Source organism: Tachysurus vachellii, chromosome 3 (genome assembly GCF_030014155.1).
Source record: "Tachysurus vachellii isolate PV-2020 chromosome 3, HZAU_Pvac_v1, whole genome shotgun sequence".
Taxonomy (NCBI): domain Eukaryota; kingdom Metazoa; phylum Chordata; class Actinopteri; order Siluriformes; family Bagridae; genus Tachysurus; species Tachysurus vachellii.
This window is the reverse complement of record NC_083462.1, coordinates 34,508,665-34,530,568: the sequence shown is the minus strand read 5'-3', so window position 1 is coordinate 34,530,568 and position 21,904 is coordinate 34,508,665. Positions and strand designations below refer to the sequence as shown.

Sequence of the window (21,904 nt, the reverse complement as noted above, 5' to 3'; positions counted from 1 at the left end):
ATACAGTTGAAGCAAAAACCAACCCTTCTGTTTATAAAAACAGCAAAAAGATGAATCTCACAACATGAAGGTAAAAGAGAACTTTTTGCAACATTAGTAGCTTGGGTTTAGCACCTACATTGAAAGGATTGTGTAACCACTGTGCAATTGGATAGTGACAATTTATAGATTAAAAAAATATAAATCACAAAGGTTCTGCCTTTATTTTTTATAACCAAATGGGTGAATGCTGCACATACATTTACACTTGACATGTGTACATTGTAAAATGCTTTAATGAATGTAGTAGTATGAATGCAGTTCATTTGTTATTTCTCGTTCACTTGATAAGAAAGTTTGATTATTATATTGCACCTGTGATTCTGTTATAATGCATGCCTGTATTTGTTATGAACTCAGAATTGCATTGAAAAACACGGCGGCGTGTGTTTTACATCACTTCATATATAAAGTGCAAGAGAAACTATGAGTATGCAATTTTACATCAATAAGTAATGAAATAAAAGTCAAGCACTAATAAATCCTGTAACTGGTATGTTGTGTGTTAGCTGGGAAGGATTTGTATGCACATGATGTTCATTCTGTTTCCATGTTTCATTAATGGTTCATTGAAGTATTGCGTGTTTACCATTGGAACTGTAGCCCTAAAATGAAACATTATTTTTAATATTATTTTGTATATTTTTAAATTACTCTGGTGGCTTATGCAAATTTACCAATTTTATTGTATTAACAAAAACTAGTTTGGGACTGCTATTTAATAGCCTTACATTATAAGCCTATTATTCATCAGTATTAGTCATATTTGTACCATTTGTGTATAAATTGTATTTATGTGTATCTTTATAAAGTGGGATAGTACTCTTGTGTGTGTAAATTTGCTTGTTTTGTAAAAAAAAATATATATATATATATATATACATACACATACATATATACATTTTATATTATATATACACACTGCCACAGTATTTCACAGTGTTTGTGTGTGTATATATATATATAATATAAACAAGCAAATTTATTTCACACACACACACACACACATTGTCATTCTCGTGATTCAATGACCAAGGGAAAATGTGGGTCCCCTGGGCAAACCACTGTCCTAGATGATCTGGACAGTTTAACATCATGTAAGAAATTGCACCTACCATGATTATGGCTTCATCCTTGATGGATGCACTGTTGTGGTTCTTCTTACGACCAAACACTCATTCCTCTCGCTTGTCATCAAACCTCTGAAGCTTCTTCTTGAGGCGCTGCTTCAGAGGCTGCTCCTTTTTACAATGGCAACAGATCTTCTGTGCACAAAATAAAATGCCCTGACAAAATGGACAAATCTTTTTTGTAGACCCCCCTGGCATTATATCAAACTGACATACAAAGGACAGACAGACTGACAGACAACAGACAAGTAGACTAAGACAGAAAGAGAGGAAAGATTGAGAAATAGAGAAATTGACATAGAGAACAGATAGATATTAAATGAGGTGATTATATAGGGCAAAGGTGAAGTTTGACGGGATCTGTAGAAAGAACAGAAAAAGTTCATTATGTAGTGAAGGCTAGATATGTTGAAAAAATGTTTAAAATGTGAGAAAAAAAGGCCTGCAGAAATCAACCAATCGCAAAGCGGGCTGGCTCCGTCTCCATAGCAGCCGTCTCCACTAAGGCTCACGGGTAATGCGGGCGTCCACTAATTAATTTAATTTATATTTTTTTATATTATTTTAATTTACTTAATAACCACAGCTAATCCCCTGTTCTCACAATAGAAGGAGAATGAAATAAAACTGATGGTCATGACATCGTATTGTTGAATTATCAAGCACACTTTCGTGTTTATGTGTTGAAAGAAAGATGAGGATGTCATTAAAAGAGAATCGGCGGTGGGTCAACAGGTAGTTTTAGCTGACGTCATCAACATAGTAAAAGTAGAAAAGGCTCATGAGTACTGTAGTATTTAGTTTACTGTCCGAACGCTTCCGAGTGGCAGAAAGAAAAACGTGGAGCGGACTCAAAATATGCTTCCTATTGAAATACATTAGATCGAAAGAAGGGAAATACGTGTCCACGAACACGGATCAATAGATTACAGTTCGTGACTATGCCACGAACTGCCGTGAGACTGGGTTGTACTAGAAGGAGAAGAAAATAATACGGATGGTCATGACATCGTATTGTTGAATTATCAAGCACACTTTCGTGTTTATGTGTTGAAAGAAAGATGAGGATGTCATTAAAAGAGAATCGGCGGTGGGTCATCATGTAGTTTTAGCTGACGTCTTCAACACAGTAAAAGTAGACCATAGCACAAAGCAATAATAACAAGGATAAAAATCTCCTGGTTAAATGTTGAGTAATGTAGTGCTTAAAGTTTAAAAATGAATTAAAAATGAATAACAAATGAGCAAAAACAATGCTTCCGAGTGGCAGGAAAAAAACGTGGTGCAGACACGAAAGATGCTTCCTATTGAAATACATTAGATCAAAAGTCGTGCTGAGTGACACGAAAAAAAAGGGAAATTCGTCTCCACGAACACGAATTGAATAGATTACATTTCGTGACCGGTGTCACGAACTGCCGTTATATCTTACATCATAAAACCTGTTAAGGTGCTGCTCAACATCTGCATTTGGTACACGTACAGTTCAGAATTTAACTATATATTTCATATCCTGTGAAGATGAGTTCACTTCCTGAACTGTTCTTAAATATTTGCCCAAACCTCAGTAAAGCTTCTGGTTTAAGCAAAAACAACAAAAAAGTACAAAAACAATGAGTTTACGAGTTACAAGTTCTACATAGAAACAATCTTATTTTACATGTATTTCTTGAATCATTAGAATCAAACACCTTCAATAAACTTTTGATGCATGCCTAAGGTTGTAAAATAAAATGTTATTTTAGAAGACAAAATAAAAAACTGCTCATCATAAACTAATCTCAAATTTTAAACATTAAATCTAAACACTGCAAGTTAATGTTAAAAGCATTAAGTTAAAAAAAATAAATGCTGTGAAATATCCTCAACTGAAAACAAAGTGAAAAAAAAAACATAAAATAAGACTTGTAAAAGTTATTATAGTAAAATAATTACTTTTCTGCATTAACCAGCCAGGTCCAAGGTGTTGACTGTAGTGGTTAGGCCGTTAGCCATCCCTGATATGGGACGTAGTATATCGAAATTGTTAAACTTCTTACTGTAGACAGTGCTAGTCTTTAATGTATTTCAGTTATGAATGTAAGCAAAGACAATATTTGTACAGACTTGACCTTCACCATGAATTTTAGTTGGCCTTGCTGTCTGACCAGCAAGCTCAATTTAACAGCAATTTTGTGCAGTGTGTATGCATTATTGTGCAGTATATATTCATTATTGTGCAGTATATATGCATTTCAACATTGTAGTAATGTGCTACTTAAATGACACTTGTATTAGTGCTTGCAGTGGCATGCTGACACCTGACAGTAAGAAGTACATGGAATCAACTTCCCTGGTATTTTCTGTTTGTTGCTTGCATGTTCTCCTTGTGTTTCTTTAGGGATTCTGATTTTCAAGACATGCATATTATATGAATCTAAATTGTCATTATGTGTGTGTTAGTTCACTGATGGGCTATATTTACACAGTACATACTAGGACAGTACATGCTATATACATGGTATATTTTTCTCTCACACTTGCAGAGCTTGAATGTAAATGTATACATAAAACTAATAAGATTTGCTTTAAAATTACAAAGAAAAATGTTAAATTGTTAGTATGGTCAAACACTTTTATATAATGATCAACATATGTAAATGCAGATAATTATTTTCATTTCATATACATTTGTATGTAATAAAAAAAAATACAGCATAAAAAATATAACAGCTGGGTTGTTAATTTACGAAAAATGTCCATAATTTTACAGTGTTTTGTGTACAATTGAAAAAAAACCCAGAAATATACTGTGAGAAAATAGTGATATTTTGCATAAAACAATTGCTTTTTACATTGTTGTGCCTTAGACATTGGTCTGATTCACAGGAGCACACAGAACTGTGCATGTGCACTCTTGTGCATAAGTTTAAAAACGCAGAAAAGCAAAAGGAAAAGCAATAAACAAATGTTTTGTGTTCCTCAAACTTGCCTCTAGTTTCCTCTATTGACATGTCAGATTCAGCAAAAAGCCGTTTTCAGTATTTGCAGGTGTTTTCTTTATTTTTCTGTATTATCTTTAGGGTGGTTTCATCGTAGCTCCACTTTATTGTGTGTGTGTGTGTGTGTGTGTGGTGTTCATGTGTGTGTGTTTATTACCTGCCAGCAGTGTTTGCCCTTTGCACTGCAGAGTAAACCACTTGGTTTTAGTACAGTAACTCAGAAGCTACATACTGTATTATGACAACTGTAAAATAAAAGATTTTAGGAGTATAAACACAGTAAATATCAAAATCTAAAGCTATAGTATATTAACACTCTGAACTGACACCAGAAGCATATTTGGTTTTAGGGTTTGTATTGAAGTTTTTAATGTTAATGTTTAATCTTGTATTTTTTTTTTTTTTACTTCATACTGTGACTATTTCCTGTAAGTGAACCCTAATGCAGGGTTTGATTTTAATACACTAAAGTGCCCTTCTGTAATAAGGAGAGGGAGAAATGACCTTCAACATGAGTAGGTCTGGAAAACAAGACTTAAAGAAAGAAGAAAGGTGAGTTACTTTTACATTCACAAGTAAAAATTACTCTGTCTCATGGTAAAAGTTTAAAACTTTTAACTGAAGAACTAAACTTTGGTTAAAATTTGTTTAATAGCAATGAATATTATATATTAGTGTTATGATTTACGAATTGTTTAGAGAAATTGATAACAGAATAGTAAGAAGGACCGTGTAATGTGTAGCATAACAGCAGATTAGCTTTAATAACAGCTGAGTCAGTAAGCTGTAATTTAGCAGGGCTATCAAGTGTCACGCATTGAGCGTGACAGTCACTCATTTCGGTCTTTTGTCACGCTCTCACGCCACACATTGTATTTTTCACGCAGAAAAACTTACTATTTATCATATATTTAATATACCACAGTGCCCAAAATTTATCTGTCTGCACCGCTCTCTCTATGGAACCTGGCAACAATGACATTTTGACTGCTGTTAGAGAATGTTTCTCAGATAATCAGCATCAGTTTTTCATGAGTGTCTGTAACTTAGCCAACAGTTTTACAGCCTGTTCACTGACAACACCTGCTCAGAACAAGTTGTCTAGGACAGTGGTTATCAAACTGGGGGCCCTGCCTGAGATGGTGCCAGGGGGCCCCGGTTCACTGACAACACCTGCACAGAACAAGCCATCTAGGACAGTGGTTCTCAAACTGGGGGCCCTGAGATGGTGGCAGGGGGCTCCAGCTTTATGACATTTTATAAAATAATGAATTTATCATAAATTCTGTGTAATTAAATTTCAGAAAAATAAGGCTACTAACCACCAGCTCTACATTGTATAACTGTATATGTTTTCTTTCATTCAAATAATGTCACACTTGCCTTTCTTCAAAACTTGAGAGTCCTGATTTAGTTTTCTGACATCAGAGTAATTCCTGAGGTTTGAGGCATGTCTCCTGATTAATTATCGCTGATACTTCTGCTGTAATTCTAGAATGATGGCTGGAAAGAGATCAGACTCACCAGAACCCAGCTGTGTGTCCATGAAGAGTGACGCATCAATGGAATGTCCAATTTATTTCAAACAGAGATCTGATGTAAAGTAAGTATAGTAAGGTGTTTTAAGTCAATGTTGCAATGTAGCACCTGATCAGACTCACTCTTTTATTATGAAGCACTTCATGAGCTTTAGGTGTTGAACTAAAACTGCTGTAGCTTTCAAACTGACAGTGAAGAAAACTGCATTAAAAATTAAAAAAATTCAGTTCAGCTTGTAGTCCCTCAGCTGGTGCAATCAAAGAACATTTATATGTGAGGACTTGATGATATAACTTTCTTTCTTTCAACATTTGTACATAAATATGTTAATATCATTTAGGAAATCCTGAAATCAGTGTATTGGGTTAGGAGGATAGTGGTAAATATATGTCTGTGTATGTATTAATGTGTGTTATGTCCTCCATCTCCATATTTCTTGGTGTGTTTTGTTTGTTCACAGACCACAAAAGAATAAATCAAATGGCAGCTTAAATCAAATTGAGTCCATATTCAAGGTGTGTGTTTTATTTATGAAGTTTTTTTTTAAGATAATAACAAGACACTTTTACCTACAGTTTATCGCAACATCATTACACTGTAGAACATGAGCCACACAGAATGGAACAGCATTGAATTGTAGGTATTCAGGCAGAAAATGTTGTAAATAGAGTTGCTTTTCATAAAATAAAAACATATGTTACTGTCTAATATTATAATGATGAAAGCTGTTTTTTTTTACCAGGAGCTGGAACACAAAGTCATTACTTTGTTAAAGAATGAGTTGAAGAGGTTTAGGGAGCTCCTGAGTCCAGAATACCCAGCATGCACTGAGAGGGAGGTGGAGGATGAGGCAGATCGGCACAGTGTAAGAGAGGGAGTGCTGAAGATCACACTGCATGTCCTGAATAACATGAACCACACAGATCTTGCTAACACATTGCACAACAGTAAGAGCACTGAATCATGTCTTTATTCCATCAGGTTTACTTTAAATGGAGAAAATTGTTTTAGATAAACATTTTTAGTTTTATGTTTGATTTTAGTATCAAACTAAACTGGTGTTTTTCTGCTCTGCTCTTATTTCTTGCAGCATAGCACATAGTTTATGAACAGGCCTAGTTAATCGGTGACAATCCGGAGCCAGGGTCAGGGAGCAGACAAGCAGGCTAATCCGACCATCTGCTAGCTGCACTGAGTCGCCACCTAGGGTTCACATCATAGAGCTAAACAAAAAACTATAAATACTCAGAAAATTTGTTTTAGTAACCTTATAAGCATAAAATTAGGTCACAGCCAGCACCTTTGATCTGAAGCTAGGACTGTTAAATATAAGATCTCTTGCTTCTAAAGCTCTTATGGCTAATGAATTGATTGCTGATCAGAAGTTTAGTGTTCTGTGTTTAACAGAAACATGTGTTAAACCGAATGAGTTTGTCACATTAAACAAAGCTTGACCCCTGGTTATAATTACAGTATATTCACATCAGCCACACCTAACAGGCAGGGGAAGATTTGTCGCAGTTATTCATTATGATAATTTTGATGTCAAGCACAAATCTAGACACGTTTAACTCATTCAAAGTACTTCATACTAATGTTACGTCCCATGCGTAGCTCGCATGTCTAGGGGTTTTAGGACCTAAAAAATTTAAAAAAAAAAAAAAAAAAAAAAAAAAAGAGGAAAAAGCATAACCCGGACCCTGCCACAGCACCACACCAACAACGTTCTGTATCAAATGTAAAGGTTTATTTAAGCATCTGGATATAACAGGAAGTCCATCAGGAAAGTTCAACGGAGGAAGGGAACAAAATCTCAGGAGGGGGCAACGCCAAAATAACAAACAAAAGTTCACTGCCTGGGGAGTGGAAATCTTCATAACCTAGAACACAAAAGTAAAATAAATAACAGATACCTGAACTCACTCCCTAGCTAACACAAAACAGGAGAAAACCAGGATTCACAAAATAAAATGGCACCCACCTCCCTACCGTTCCCGAAATTACATGAGGTAGCAGAAAAAGAACAATCAGCACCAAAGTCACTGATCACTATAACATTGGATAGCAAGCCAATATGGAATTCAATACACCACGCCAGGCAGGACACGGATCATGCTCTTGGAGAAAAAAGGTCTCCCTGACTGAGCCTTCTGCTCTGCTTTTAAACTCCTTTCCTTCCAGTTGGTAAACAGGTGCAGCTTCGAGGAAGCAATTAGGTGACCTGAGAGCAGACAGTGGGAGGAGCCACAGGAGAGCAGGAGACAACACAACCACAGGACAAGACAAAATATAAGTCTTTGGACGTAACACTAACATATATGTAGCCTCAATAATAAGTCTACTGAGTCATTTCCTCTTATTGTTATTTACAGACCTCCTGGACCATATTCTGCATTCCTCTGTGAATTTGCAGATTTCATTTCAAACCTAGTTGTTTCTTTAGACAAATCAGTAATTTTTGGAGACTTTAATATTCATTTTGATAAGTTAAAAGATCCAGGGTTAACCAGGGTTAATCATATTAAATGTACATTTATGTTCGCGACTGCAGAGAGATTTACCATCAGTCTTCCAGAATTATCATCCATGATTGGATCACCATCTGACTCGACAGAACGTGTTCAGGTGACTGACTATTTAGAGTCAGTGTTTCGCTACACCCTTGATATTGTAGCTCCACAGGAAAGTAATTAGAGAGAAGAAACTTACACCGTGGTACAACAGCAACACAAACTTTAAAACAATCAGCTAGGAAATTAGAACGTAAATGGCGTCAAACTACTGTAAGTTATCAGTATTTCGATTAGCATGAAAGAAAAGCCTTCATAGCTACAATAAATCTCTTAGTGCTGCGCGATCAGTATATTTCTCCAGCCTTATTGAAGATAACAAAAATAATCCTAAATTTTTATTTAATACTGTAGCAAAATCAACTAGGACTAAAAACACGAAAAGCGCACACCATCTACAGTATTTGTAGCAGTAACAACTTCATGAATTATTTCAATGGAAAAATTGATATCAGGCATAAAATTCAGACCATTATACCAAACAAATTGATAGATAATGCCATAGACAATATTTCTGTTTTTGATCAGTATTTAGACCATTTTAATCCCCTTCAAGAGACTGACTTATTTTCACTGATTTCTTCACCAAAATTATCAACCTGCATACTGGATCCTTTACCTACATGTTTCTTTAAACAGATACTACCAATAGCTATCCAACCCATTCAAAAGATAATAATTTCTACCATTAGCACTGGCTGTGTGCAAAAATCTTTTAAGTTAGCGGTTTTCAAACCTTTGATTAAAAAACCTGACCTCAACCCAATCCAGCTGTCCAAATATTGGCTAACATCAAACCTCCCCTTTATCTCCAAGATCCTAGAGAAGGTTGTAGCTCAGCAGTTATGCTCATACTGGATCAGGTCTTATTTGACGGATCGATATCAGTTCGTAGATCTAAATGGTGACTACTCTAAACAAACTACGGTAATGTTCTGCAAGGTTCTGTTTTAGGCTCATTGCTTTTCTCCCTATATATGCTACCCCTTGGTACAATCAATCATAAACATGGGATTGACTTTCACACACAGCTATATGTTTCAGCTAAGTCAGATGTGAGTCACAAGCTTAATAAGATTGAAGATTGTGTGAAGGACATTAGACAGTGGATGCTTACTAACTTTCTCTTGCTTAACTCTGAGAAGACAGAAGTGATTTCTGATTACAGAGTTACTCTGGATGTTCTTTCTATTACATCATGTGCAGCAGAAAAAGACCTTGGTGTGATTATTGATACCGGTCTCTCATTTGAAGCTCACATAATACCACAAGGGTAGCCTTCTTTCATCTCAGAAATATTGCTAAGATAAGAAATATGATGTCATTACATGATGGTGGAAAAACACTACCTCTAGGTTGGATTATTGTATTGCATTACTGTTTGGATGTTCCAGTAGGAGCATAAACAAGCTCCAGTTAGACTAGAACGCAGCAGCTAGAGTCCTAACTAGAACTATAAGATACGAATATATCACCCCTATCTTATCCCCCATTGTATAGGCTTCCAGTCAAGTTTCGCATTGATTATAAAATACTATTATTATAAAGCACTTAATGGTCTCGCGCCACAGTACCTGAGAGATCTTTTGTTTTTTTATGATCTGTCACGCCTACTTCGATCAAAAGGTGCAGGCTATTTTGTAGTACCTCAAGTACAGAAGGCTAAGGCAGGTAGCAGAGCTTTTTCTCACAGCCCTACAGACTTCCAATTAGTGTTTGGGACTCAGACACAGTCTCGGTATTTAAGCCCAGGCTAAAAACACATTTGTTTCATCTAGCTTATTATGAATAGCTTTAGATCTCAATAAAACTTTAGAAAGGAGTAGATCTGGAGGGTTCATGGGCATAGAGTGTTTGCTGAACTGGAATGTCTGGATGCTGTCGACTTACCACCCTTGCAAGTCGCTCAGGTTTGCAGACTGTGGAGTGGTGGGGCGCTTTACATCCCAGGAAGCCCTCATGTCTGTGGTGCCTTCTGTCTCTAACCTTTCAGTTATGCTGTCATAGCTAGTCTTGCTGGAGTCCCTGTTTGCACTTTGCACATAATCTATATTGCCCATAACCTAATTACAGTCATGCCTAACAATTTTTCTCTCTCTCATGGGATTGTTGTGTATGAAGCCACCCGGAGACTGTCATGCCTTCTTTTGAACTAATGTTGTGTCAGTCAGCTGTATGGTCTGGTCTTTATCAGCAATCAGGTCTGAGCTGAACTCAGAGTTTACGATGACCCATTAGATCCTCAGGAGCTCTCAGTTGCACTATTATAAACTGTTGTAGAAAGCACATTATTTACAATTACATTTACAAACTATTTACTGTAGAGTGTCACCCAAATAAGGACGGGTTTCCTTCTGAGCCTGGTTCCTTTCAGGGTTTCTCATATCATCTCAGGGAGTTGTTCCTTGCCGCCGTCGCCTCTGGTTTGCTCATTAAGTATAGGGATAGATATATAGTATCATACATTTTGAGTTAATCTTTTTAAAATAAATTTTAAACTTTAATTGTATATATTAATTTATGTATTTTTATCCTTATTTTTTGTTATTATTATAATTATTATATATTTATTTCTTTTTCTCTCTCTTCTGTTTCCATACTTCTGTAAAGCTGCTTTGAAACAATGGGAAATTGTTAAATGTGTTATACAAATTGTATACTGTTCTTGGCCAGTTTCTTTAGTAATATTTAGTTTATGTATAAGGAGGGAAAAGCAGCATTCCAAAGAATTTTGCATTTTATGTTTGCTTAGTGATTTTGCATTAAAACATGCTATACCTTTGTTTACTAGAACTCACTTCTTTGTATCAAACAAAGTTGAAATCCAGCCTGAGAGAGAAATTTAAAAGGATTAATGAAGGAATTTCACAGCATGGAAGCTCAGCACCTCTGAATGAGATCTACACAGAACTGTACATCACAGAGGGTTGTGGAGACATAAATAATGAACATGAGGTGAGACAGATTGAGACAGTCTCCAGGAGACCAGCAACACAGGAGAAACCCATCAAATGTAATGACATGTTTAAAGACAAGTCCATCAGAACTGTGCTGACTAAAGGAGTTGCTGGAATTGGAAAAACAGTCTCTGTGCAGAAGTTCATTCTGGACTGGGCTGAAGGAAAAGTAAATCAGGACGTCTTCTTCATGTTTCCACTTCCCTTTAGAGAGCTGAATATAATGAAGAAACAAAATCTCAGTCTGATGAATCTTCTTCATCACTTTTTCCCAGAAATGAGAAAACTAGAAATATTAGACTGTGACTCAAACAAAGTGCTGTTAATCTTTGATGGTCTTGATGAGTGTCGACTTCCTCTAAATTTCCGGAACAATGAGATATTGTGTGATGTGAGAGAGTCAGCCTCAGTGGATGTTCTGCTGACGAACCTCATCAAGGGGAATCTGCTTCCCTCTGCTCTCCTCTGGATAACCTCTCGACCAGGAGCAGCCAATCAGATCCCTCCTGAGTGTGTAGACCAGGTAACAGAGGTACGAGGGTTCAGTGACCCTCAGAAAGAGGAGTACTTCAGGAAGAAGATCAGTGATCAGAGCCTGGCCAATAAAATCATCACACACATAAAGTCTTCAAGAAGCCTCTACATCATGTGCCACATCCCAGTCTTCTGCTGGATCTCAGCCACTGTTCTAGAGAGAATGTTCCATGAAGCAGAGGTTGGAGAGATCCCCAAGACTCTTACTCAAATATTCACACACTTTCTGATCTTTCAGATCAAACACAAGGACCAAAAGTACCATCAGAAATGTGACCCTGATCCTAAGCAGACCAGAGAAAGTATCCTAGCACTGGGAAAACTGGCTTTCCACCAACTGGATAAAGGAAACCTGATCTTCTATGAGGAAGATCTGAGAGAGTGTGGCATTGATGTCAGAGAGGTGTCAGTGTACTCAGGAGTGTGTACCCAGATCTTCAGAGAAGAGTTTCAGCTTCGCCTGGGAAAGATGTTCAGCTTTGTACATTTGAGTGTTCAGGAGTTTCTGGCTGCTTTATACACATTTCTCTCCTTCATCAGCAGAAATTCACAGCACCCAACCACCAGTCTGTCTGATCTTTTCAACAAGACAAACATATCTGATTTTCTTAAGTGCGCAGTGGACAAGGCTTTACAGAGTGGTAATGGACACCTGGACCTGTTCCTCCGCTTCCTTATGGGTCTATCACTGGAGTCCAATCAGACTCTCCTACAAGGCTTAATGTCACAGACAGGAAATAACTTAAAAATAAAACAGGAAACAGCTGAATACATCAAGGAGAAGATCAGGGAGAATCCATCTCCAGAGAAATCCATCAATTTGTTCCATTGTCTGAATGAACTGAATGATCATTCTCTGGTGCAGGAAGTTCAAACTTACCTAAACAGAGGAGGATACAAATGTCTCAGAGGAACCAGACTTTCTCCTGCTCAGTGGTCAGCTCTGGTGTTTGTTTTACTAAATTCAGAACAGGAGCTGGATGTGTTTGATTTGAGTAAATATGACCAATCTGAGGAATGTCTTCTGAGACTGCTGCCAGTGGTTAAATCCTCCAAAACAGCTATGTGAGTATTTTTTTATTTATGAATGAATTATTTTAATGAAGCACTGACCTGTACCAACAATTTCAGTGCTGGAATTACATTTTTGTGTGTTATTTACATGAACTAATGGTGTTTCAGTTTAACTGTATACTATATACTATTTCAACGTAACTGATTGTGGAGTGCAGAAAGATGTCTGTAGTCCTGTAAACGTACAGATGTTGTGTCCTATTTCCTGATGTCTGTGTGTGTTTGAGAAGCACACTGAAAATTCAAATCAGTGTTCTGATATTTCATTATTCGTCCTCCAGGCTGTGTGACTGTAATCTGACAGCGGAAAGCTGTAGAATTCTGTCCTTAGTTTTCAGCTCAAACTCCTCCAGTCTGAGAGAACTGAACCTGAGCAACAATGAACTGCAGGATTCAGGAGTGAAGCTGCTCTCTGATGGACTGAAGAATCCACACTGTACCTTGAAGAAACTGGAGTAAGATCAACACACACGCACACACACACACACAATTTGAACACAATTTGCACCAACACATTCAAAGTTACCTGAGTTCTAACCTCAATTCCAGTCACTCCTGCACCTACATACAGTAATTGCAAAGTAACACTCAGTGTTCCCTACCCTAACTTACCAAGTCTGATTTCTGATCTTTGCTTTGTTGCCCAGTTTGTGGAATTTTTATTTGCCCACATTGTCCTCTTTGACACCAGTACTGCATCATCTTAATGGTAACTAAAGTTACTCACTCAGTAAAGTAAATATACTGTAATTACTGTAAATGTGTTACATTACTCCCTGCAAATCTCATTGACAACACTCTATGTTTTAAAGGTAATAATGTGAACTTCACGTGTTCACCATCTCATTCTTTTTATACATCCATAATCCCTGAGGGAATGGTAATGGACGAGGTCTATTGTCTAATGGCTCTTGTATAGTGTTCTCAAGTCTGTCATGAAACATCATTGATTTCTAGGTTTCACAATTTTCTGACAAACTTTCATCCAAGGCTATAGATCTATTTCCACTCCCTACTTAAGAAGGCCAGGTGGAGGGTGGTGCTGTTGGTGGCATGGATTTGGGATGATACTCATATTGCAAGGCCAGTGAGGATGGCAGCAGGGTCTTGATGTACCTCATGACAAGCCTCTCAAAGCACTTCAAGATGATTCAAGTGAATGCAATGGGAGTCATTAAGGCATAATACTCAGTGTCACTGAGGTAGGAAACTGAAGACTTATTTGGCATCGGAATGATTGTAGTGTTCTTTATGCAATTTGGAACAACAGCACTGCTCAGGAAAAATGTTCATGTTGATTTTCAGATGTCAGTAAAGACACATGCTAACTGGTCTGCACATTCACATGAGCACTCAGCCAATGTTTGAGAATGATGTCTAATCTAGCAGCCTTCTGTGGTTTAACTCTGTGTAGAGTTTTTCTCACATTAGGTGTGGTAAGACAAAGCGCCTGGCTGTTGGGAGGATGGGTGGTCTTCCTTGCTGCCACATTGTTCTGCACTTCAAGCCGAATTAAACTCAGGGAGAGTTTGTCCCTCTCTGTTCTTAGGGCCACACTCATCTGCTCTGAAGGTGAAGCCTTCAGGCCTCAGCAGTGGAAGCACCTCTGCTGTCATCCACAGCTTCTGAACTGGAGTGTGTGGTTATTGGCTTGGAGACTGTCACATCATAAATGCCTTTGCCAATGTAGCTGATCACTGATGCCTCTAACTTTCAGTGCTGGAATTACCACCAATGGCAAGCCTTCACATAGATACATTTTCTGTTGGCACACAATGAGGTGAACCCATCTAGCTGAATGATAGTGTTCTAAACTTTGTCACTGAGCCACGTGTCCATGAAAACAAAAACGCAGCAGTCTCTAATCTCAAACTGTATAGCTTGCACACTACTTCTGACATCCCCTCTCTCAACCACCAGCATCAGATGAAACTGAAGTAAGAGATTGCATACCTTCCCCAGCAGGTTGGCTGTTGAATGATTTCTGTATTGTGTTAGTTTCTGGTTGTATACCTCCTCTGGTGTTTATGTACCATGAAATGTCAGGATAAAAATGAGAATTGCATTGCTGGATACATTGCATCACATACACTCTGAACTTCCCATACCACAGCAGATTACCAGAAATAATAATATTTCTTATAGCTTGTCTCAAGACTGTAACATCAGGAACCAAGAATATTCCACCAGAAGCCAAGTTTGCATCCAGACATTAGAGGGACATTTTGGTTTTATTGTTGAATTGCTGTCACAATATCCACAATTTAAAACATTCCCTCTTTTTATATAATCCCAGACAGACTGGACGATGTTCTCTGTCAGGTCTCTGTGGGTGCCAAAACATCACTTCTAAGACTCATTGTTCTTCTCTACACTAAAGATAGTTCTTAATTACGTTGGCTGTTTGTTTGGGGTCATTGTCCTTTTGTGGAATTAATGTGGGGCCAATCAGATCCCTCCCTGATGTTATTGCATGATGGTATATGTATCTGCCTGTATTTCTCAGTTTTGAGGACACCATGGTTCCTGTCCATTTCTTCAACTTCATTTGTAGAAATTCAGCCCCAAACTTGTAAGAAACCTCCCAATGCTTCACTGTTGCCTGCAGACCCATTAACATACTGCTCTCTAGCGGTTCAGCAAACAACCTACTACAGTAAAATATTTAAAATTTTCACTCCTCATTGTTGTTAATCATACATCTGACTCTGTTCCTCTATACTCTAAGAGAGTGGGTCCAATTAGCATTGTTCAACAATCAAGATCAGTTCTCACATGAGAAATAAATTATTTCCAGAGTATTGAGAGGGAATTAACAAGTTAGAAAGTGACAGAATTCTCCACCATTTCACAGTTTTATGTAGGGAAAGCAATGGGTTTTAGGGAATATTAATTAATTACTTAATAATACTCAATAATACTTTAATCATTGCAATGGTAGGTACTTCATTACCCATGAGGCGCGAGAGCAGGTGGGAGGGAAAAATAATAAAATGGCGTTCGACATGTGAGTTATACAGGAAGGTGTGCTGCATGTTCATTTAGAGAATATAGAGAATATTATACAATCATAATGAAATTAAAATAATTTAAATGATAATAATACTTCAATATTAGAAAATGTAAGAAAATGAGTGATGAGTGTTTTTGAGAAAAACATAAGACAACATAAGACTTTCACATGAGTTTTTCTTTCATGACCTTTTCAGATTCTGGTTATGAGATTACAGTGAAAAATATTTAAATGATCAATCCACAAACATTTTGGAAATGTAAAATCCTGCTCAGAGATGAAGCTTTCATTATGACAATTATTTTTTCAGGAATGAGGACAGAACTACATCACAACAAAAAGCATTTTGGTTATATTTTAGTTATGGGCAAGGGTAACATGTTTTTTAGGGTTATATTAGGCAGTATATAATGACTTGATATGTTCAGTTAGTAAGGAATAGTCTCCAGGCAATGAGGTATTATGTGTCAGGGATGGCAGATGTGTACCCAATTGCAAATGCAAGCACAGGTTCAAATAACTTTTTGTCTTTAATGACAAAATGCTGGTTAACAGGGAAAATAGCGAAACCATAAATAAATTCCCAGAAGACAGATCGCTGACAAACAGACTCTCCTTGCAACAATCCAATATGATGAGGATCAGGAGATGAGCAGACAGAATTGTAGTCAGGAACAAAGCAGGGTCAAACAAGGCAGAGAGAACCGGAACCAAGCCAGGATAGCTGATCAAGCTGATACCCCATTAGTGCTACCTCAAAGATAACCACCGATCCCGGAAGTAACATCACCAAAACTGGACCTGAACGATGAGTGCGGGAAGGTGCACTAACAACATATGAGGGTCACTCAGGATTCACTTTGCAAGCAGTTTGATTTAGTTCACTGTCAGGGGACTTCACTCTGAGCATCAACCCCAGTCCCCCCCTCAGCTTTAATCAAGTGTTCAGTCAGTTTAATTATGTAGTGTATCTCAAAACAAAGGGACCCTGCCAAGTGTGTTTCTTTGCAGTTCAGAAACTGATAGTGAATTCTTTAATCCTTGTACTGTTGGTGCTTTTTCTCTAAGTCAACAATGGATTATAGGTGAAGGCTGGGTGCTGGGGGCTGAAGTCATGACTTTTTGGTGTTGCATCACACACCTAGTTGTTCCCCTGGGACACAGGCTTGTTCTACTGTGTGTAAACACATGCAGTTGTTTTTCTTCACCCTTTTCTAGAATATTTTTGCTCACGTGGAACAGGCACATAATATGCGACAAGCTCCATGAGAACAGAAACATCAAAAGAAATTTGCTTGGTGACCTTAAAATCTGGCATGTTATTATTTTGTAATGAGTTGACAGATATAGGCACAGAGAAAATGCACACTATATATTTTACCTTCACTGTGTACCTCAACATTTAAATCTCTGTATTAAAAATAAATTTGATTAGAATTGCCATGTCAATAAATGGTAGTGTACAGCTCAATAATACTTAATTTTCTGTAATTAAATGCACTGTACAGTATCTACAGTGTTTAAGTTCTGGAAACTTGAACACAGATCAGAGTGTAGTGTTTGTAGTCTGCTCGCTCTCACATGGGTACATACATCAGCTGGTGCAGTGCAGAAAGATTTTGAGTTTTGAAGACAAAGTTTTGATAATTAATCATTTCTATTCCAGACTCCATGAGTGTAATCTGACAGAGGAAAGCTGTAGAGTTCTGTCCTCAGTTCTCAGCACAAACTCCAGTCTGAGAGAACTGAACCTGAGTAACAATAAACTGCAGGATTCGGGAGTGAAGCTGCTCTCTGATGGACTGAAGAATCCAAATTGTACACTGGAGATACTGGAGTAAGATCATCACACACACACACACACACACACACACACACACACACACACACATACACACATTTTTCTATATGAATACAATTTTCAGAGATTTAATAAACGCTATATCCAGTTTTCCTTAATGATATTTGTGGAAATTGTATTTGTGGTAAAAGTGATCTGATATATTTTCATTGTTGTATGTGTCAGATAAAGAGAATTAAAAGATTTAGTGTAGTTTTGTTTTTTAGTAATAAACCGTGTTAATAATGCAAATTGTATTCTTTCTTGCAGGATGCGTTACTGCAGTATTACAGATGAAGGTTGTGCTGCTCTGGCTTTAGCTCTGAGGTCAAACTCCTCATCACACCTGAGAGAACTGAATCTGTACGGTAATAATACAGGAGAATCAGGAGTGAAGCTGCTCTTTGATCTACTTAAGGATCCACAATGTAAACTCGAAACACTACAGTGAGTTACTGACTTTACTTATCTTTACACACACACTTTACCCATTAACTGATAAAGTTTATAAGGACTGTATTTGACATTCTTTTATTTTTATTTCATTTTTATTTTTATTTTTTGCTCTGTCTTACAGCATTGATTCATATTTCCCCACCAGGACTGGCATATAACAGAAGTTTCAACCCCATCCAACCCTACTTTCCAGGATAAAGTAGCTACATATTAAGCTTTCTGAAAAGGAAACAGTGACTTTCACTCCAGGGATGTTGCTAGTCATAAATTTCAACTTGGGTACAGGCCACTATCATTTTCTTGAATTCCTAATGTATGTACTAACGTAAATTACACAAATACAACAATCAATGATGTAAGGGTTGTCTAAAGAAAAAATATTTGAATCAAAAATGTCAAATTTTGTATAAATGAAGTAAACAGTAAACAAAAATAAACTCCTCTAGGATGAGTGCCTCTCACTTTCAACATTTCAGAAACATGAACATGAATTTATGTTATGAAACATGAACATGAATTCAATCACTCACTGTATGACTCAATGTACAAAGCTCCTGTTTTCAATGATAAGACAGCAATACGGTTGTCTTGACCCATGCACCTCAGCTACTGGTGTCCTTCATCTCAGCAACTGAATGACTGTTTACAACTACAGCTGTACATATTGCATCCTGCAAATTTATAACATGCTTCAGTTAACACAGAGAATCACATTATAAGATGTAATAAGCTGGCTTCACTTAAAAATAAAAAAGAAAACTCATTTCTTAGAGGAAGAATTTGTTTACTAAAAATTTAAAAAAATATCTAAATTGAAAATTATTAATAACCAATACAACTAAATTGAACTTTTTATGTTTATGTAACTTGACTGAGTTTTTCCACAAATTTAAATATTAAAATCAATAAATTTGTGTATCTCTGCAGGTATGCTGAATGTTTATTGCATTATCTATTAAGATATGTTAAAAATGTTATCAATATCACGGTTGTGAGATTTTGTTTTTTGTTTTATACAAAAAATTAAAAGAAGAAAGAAGAATGAGGTCTGAGTGAAGATATTGTCATACTGAACGCTTTTCACGTTTAATCATGTATAAATTGTAATTGTGTTTTTCGGCATGTAATTTTTTTCATTGAATATCATTACATTCAGCCAAAAATGCTAGGATTTTGAATTTTGATGGTGTTTGGGGCACCCTATTTGCGTTCTCTTGGTGGGTCTGATCAGCCTGCTTAGTGAAGGGGTGAGACGTGGCATGTGTTTAAAAATATTTTGTGCTCTGTGTATCTGTGCAGGCATGCTGAATGTTTATTGCATTAAGAAATGTTTAAAATATTATCAATGTCACTGTTCTGAGTTTGAAGAACGAGGTCTGAGGTCTGATGTTGTATTGAATATTTTTTTTGGTTAATCATGTATAAACTGTAATTGGCCTGCTGTATTTCATGATTTGATTTTTCTTTCTGTTAAGTTTGGAATTATCAATTTAAGCAAATTAACTTTTTCAGAAGCACATTTTCTGCTGAAGGGGTCAGCTCACTCACGCTCTTCTATAACAAGCACCGATTTCTTCCTCTGTGACACCAACAGTAAAACTAGATCCACTCAACCGCAACGCAACATCTATGTATAATTCTAATGACCAGTGTGGAGTATGTGGTTGCAGCTGTGATATTTCACTAGATAACCCATAGCAGAATATATCCTTGATGGCTGACTCATTAAAATCTACCTTAGAGCTTAGTTTGCAGAATTCTGCCATGAAATCCTCAATGGGCCGATTCCTCTGTCAAAGTTTTAAAATCCTCACCGCTGGATCCATAGTCTGTTGTTCTGTCACGATGCATAGAAGGAAGTGGCAGAGGATCCAAATGCAAGGTGAAGATTTATTAAACAAAACACAAAGTAATCCTGGGCAAGGCAATGACAAGACGAGACAAGACGAGAAACAAGATGAGAACCATAAACACACGTAACATGGAAAACAACAGAAAAAGAACATGGCTAACAAACAGGGTTATATACAGGTGGGGAACCAATGACAAACAAGAACACATGACACAAACAAAGCAGGAGAACATGAGGGCAAGGGAAGCAAGACACAAGAATCATAATATAAAAATAAAAGATATAGAAAACCAAACACAAGACAAAACACAAAACATACATTACATCAGGTCCCATCTGAGTTATGGTCTTGACATGACACGGATGTAGGCCTAATAAAGTATAAATAAAGTCAAATATACGACTACCAGGAAAGATACAATATCCTCTGCAGCAGAAGCAGGCATAAAGAATACTATTGAAGGCCTCATAAAAGCAGGCGTGTTAATAGAAACAACCAGTTATTGTAATACTCCAATTTTTCCTGTGATCAAAGCAGACAAATCCAAATAGTGCCTCATTCATGACTTGCGAGAAATCAATGATATAACAGAGGACTGTCTAGCTGATGTTCCAAATACACACACGCTACCAACTCCCTGGAGCCAAAATCTTCAATGTGATGATTTATTTATTCATTTTCTACCACTTATCCGAACTACCTCGGGTGACGGGGAGCATGTGCCTATCTCAGGCGTCATCGGGCATCAAGGCAGAATACACCCTGGACGGAGTACCAAACCATCGCAGGGCACACACACACACACACTCTCATTCACTCACGCAATCACACACTACAGACAATTTTCCATAGATGCCAATCAACCTACCATGCATGTCTTTGGACCGGGGGAGGAAACCAGAGTACCCGGAGGAAACCCCCGAGGCACGGGGAGAACATGCAAACTCCACACACACAAGGCGGAGGTGGGAATCGAACCCCCAACCCTGGCAGTGTGAGGCGAATGTGCTAACCACTAAGCCACCGTGCCCCCTTTCAATGTGATTTTTTCATCCATTTTAAGTATTCCAGTTTCAGAAGAAAGTAGATATCTGTTTGCATTTAGCAATATACTTACACTAGAATGCCTCAATGGTTTAAACATTCACCACATAAGAAATCAGGTTCTTAAGGCTTTATATTACCTAATGATAGACAGTTCACTGTTCAGTTGCACACTGCAAATGTTAGTTTTCTAATTAATTTTGTTTTCTAACTTGTCTGACTTAAAGAGACCATAGCCAACTAAAGCAAAAATCAAGGTAATTCAAATTGATCACACTGGTAACATTATTGCTCAAGGCCTAAAAGATGCGCTGTTGTCATGGTCGTTGCCTGAAGGCCACATGGTTTGAATGACAAACAGACAGTGGGGCTAAAGTTGCCAGTGCACTACGGATTAACAACTGGCAGTGGCTTCCTTGTTTTGGCTTCATTTTGCCATTGGTAAGAAAGTTTGCTGCATCTGAGTGAAATAGATTGTGTATTTGTTTGGCATGGTTGTTCAAAAATGCAAAAAAGAATTAAATAAGCAAAACTCTTATAGAACAGTAATATCTTATAATGACAGCAATATAATTTATTACAATAATTATAAATTTAAAAACAATAATTATTATAATTAATAATAATAATTAATTTTTCGTCCGCTGTGCAAACATCGTTGGTTGCATCGCTTATAAAAGTCATAGCACAACCTCTCCTCAATGAGCCGGTCGACTTGACACCTCATTCATGGGTCTAGGACAAAAGCTGCGGGAAAAGTTACGCGCCGACGCTTTGTCCGGCACAATAACAAGAATGTTGCTTTGCAAGCATCATTAATAATATAAAGTTTATAAAATGCCATACATTCACATTTTGAATGTTAAATCGGCTC

The 21,904-nt window shown here is 37.1% G+C and overlaps 1 protein-coding gene across 4 annotated transcripts; it reads left to right on the top strand.

Moving 5' to 3' along the window:
* Nucleotides 1-4,358: 4,358 nt before the first annotated feature.
* Nucleotides 4,359-19,511, top strand: LOC132843541 (NLR family CARD domain-containing protein 3-like). Of its 4 annotated transcripts, XM_060866949.1 has the most exons (10): nucleotides 4,359-4,501; nucleotides 4,639-4,702; nucleotides 5,646-5,753; nucleotides 6,150-6,204; nucleotides 6,432-6,636; nucleotides 11,051-12,815; nucleotides 13,106-13,279; nucleotides 17,504-17,674; nucleotides 17,948-18,124; nucleotides 18,255-19,511. In XM_060866949.1, the coding sequence occupies exons 2-10, from the start codon at nucleotides 4,650-4,652 to the stop codon at nucleotides 18,289-18,291; spliced, it is 2,745 nt and encodes a 914-aa protein (XP_060722932.1). In that variant the 5' UTR covers nucleotides 4,359-4,501; nucleotides 4,639-4,649; the 3' UTR covers nucleotides 18,292-19,511. The 4 variants fall into 4 exon arrangements, with proteins under 4 accessions (XP_060722932.1, XP_060722933.1, XP_060722931.1 ...); XM_060866950.1 differs by having other exon boundaries at nucleotides 4,359-4,702; nucleotides 18,279-19,511; XM_060866948.1 differs by having other exon boundaries at nucleotides 4,359-4,702.
* The last annotated feature ends 2,393 nt before the right edge of the window (nucleotides 19,512-21,904 follow it).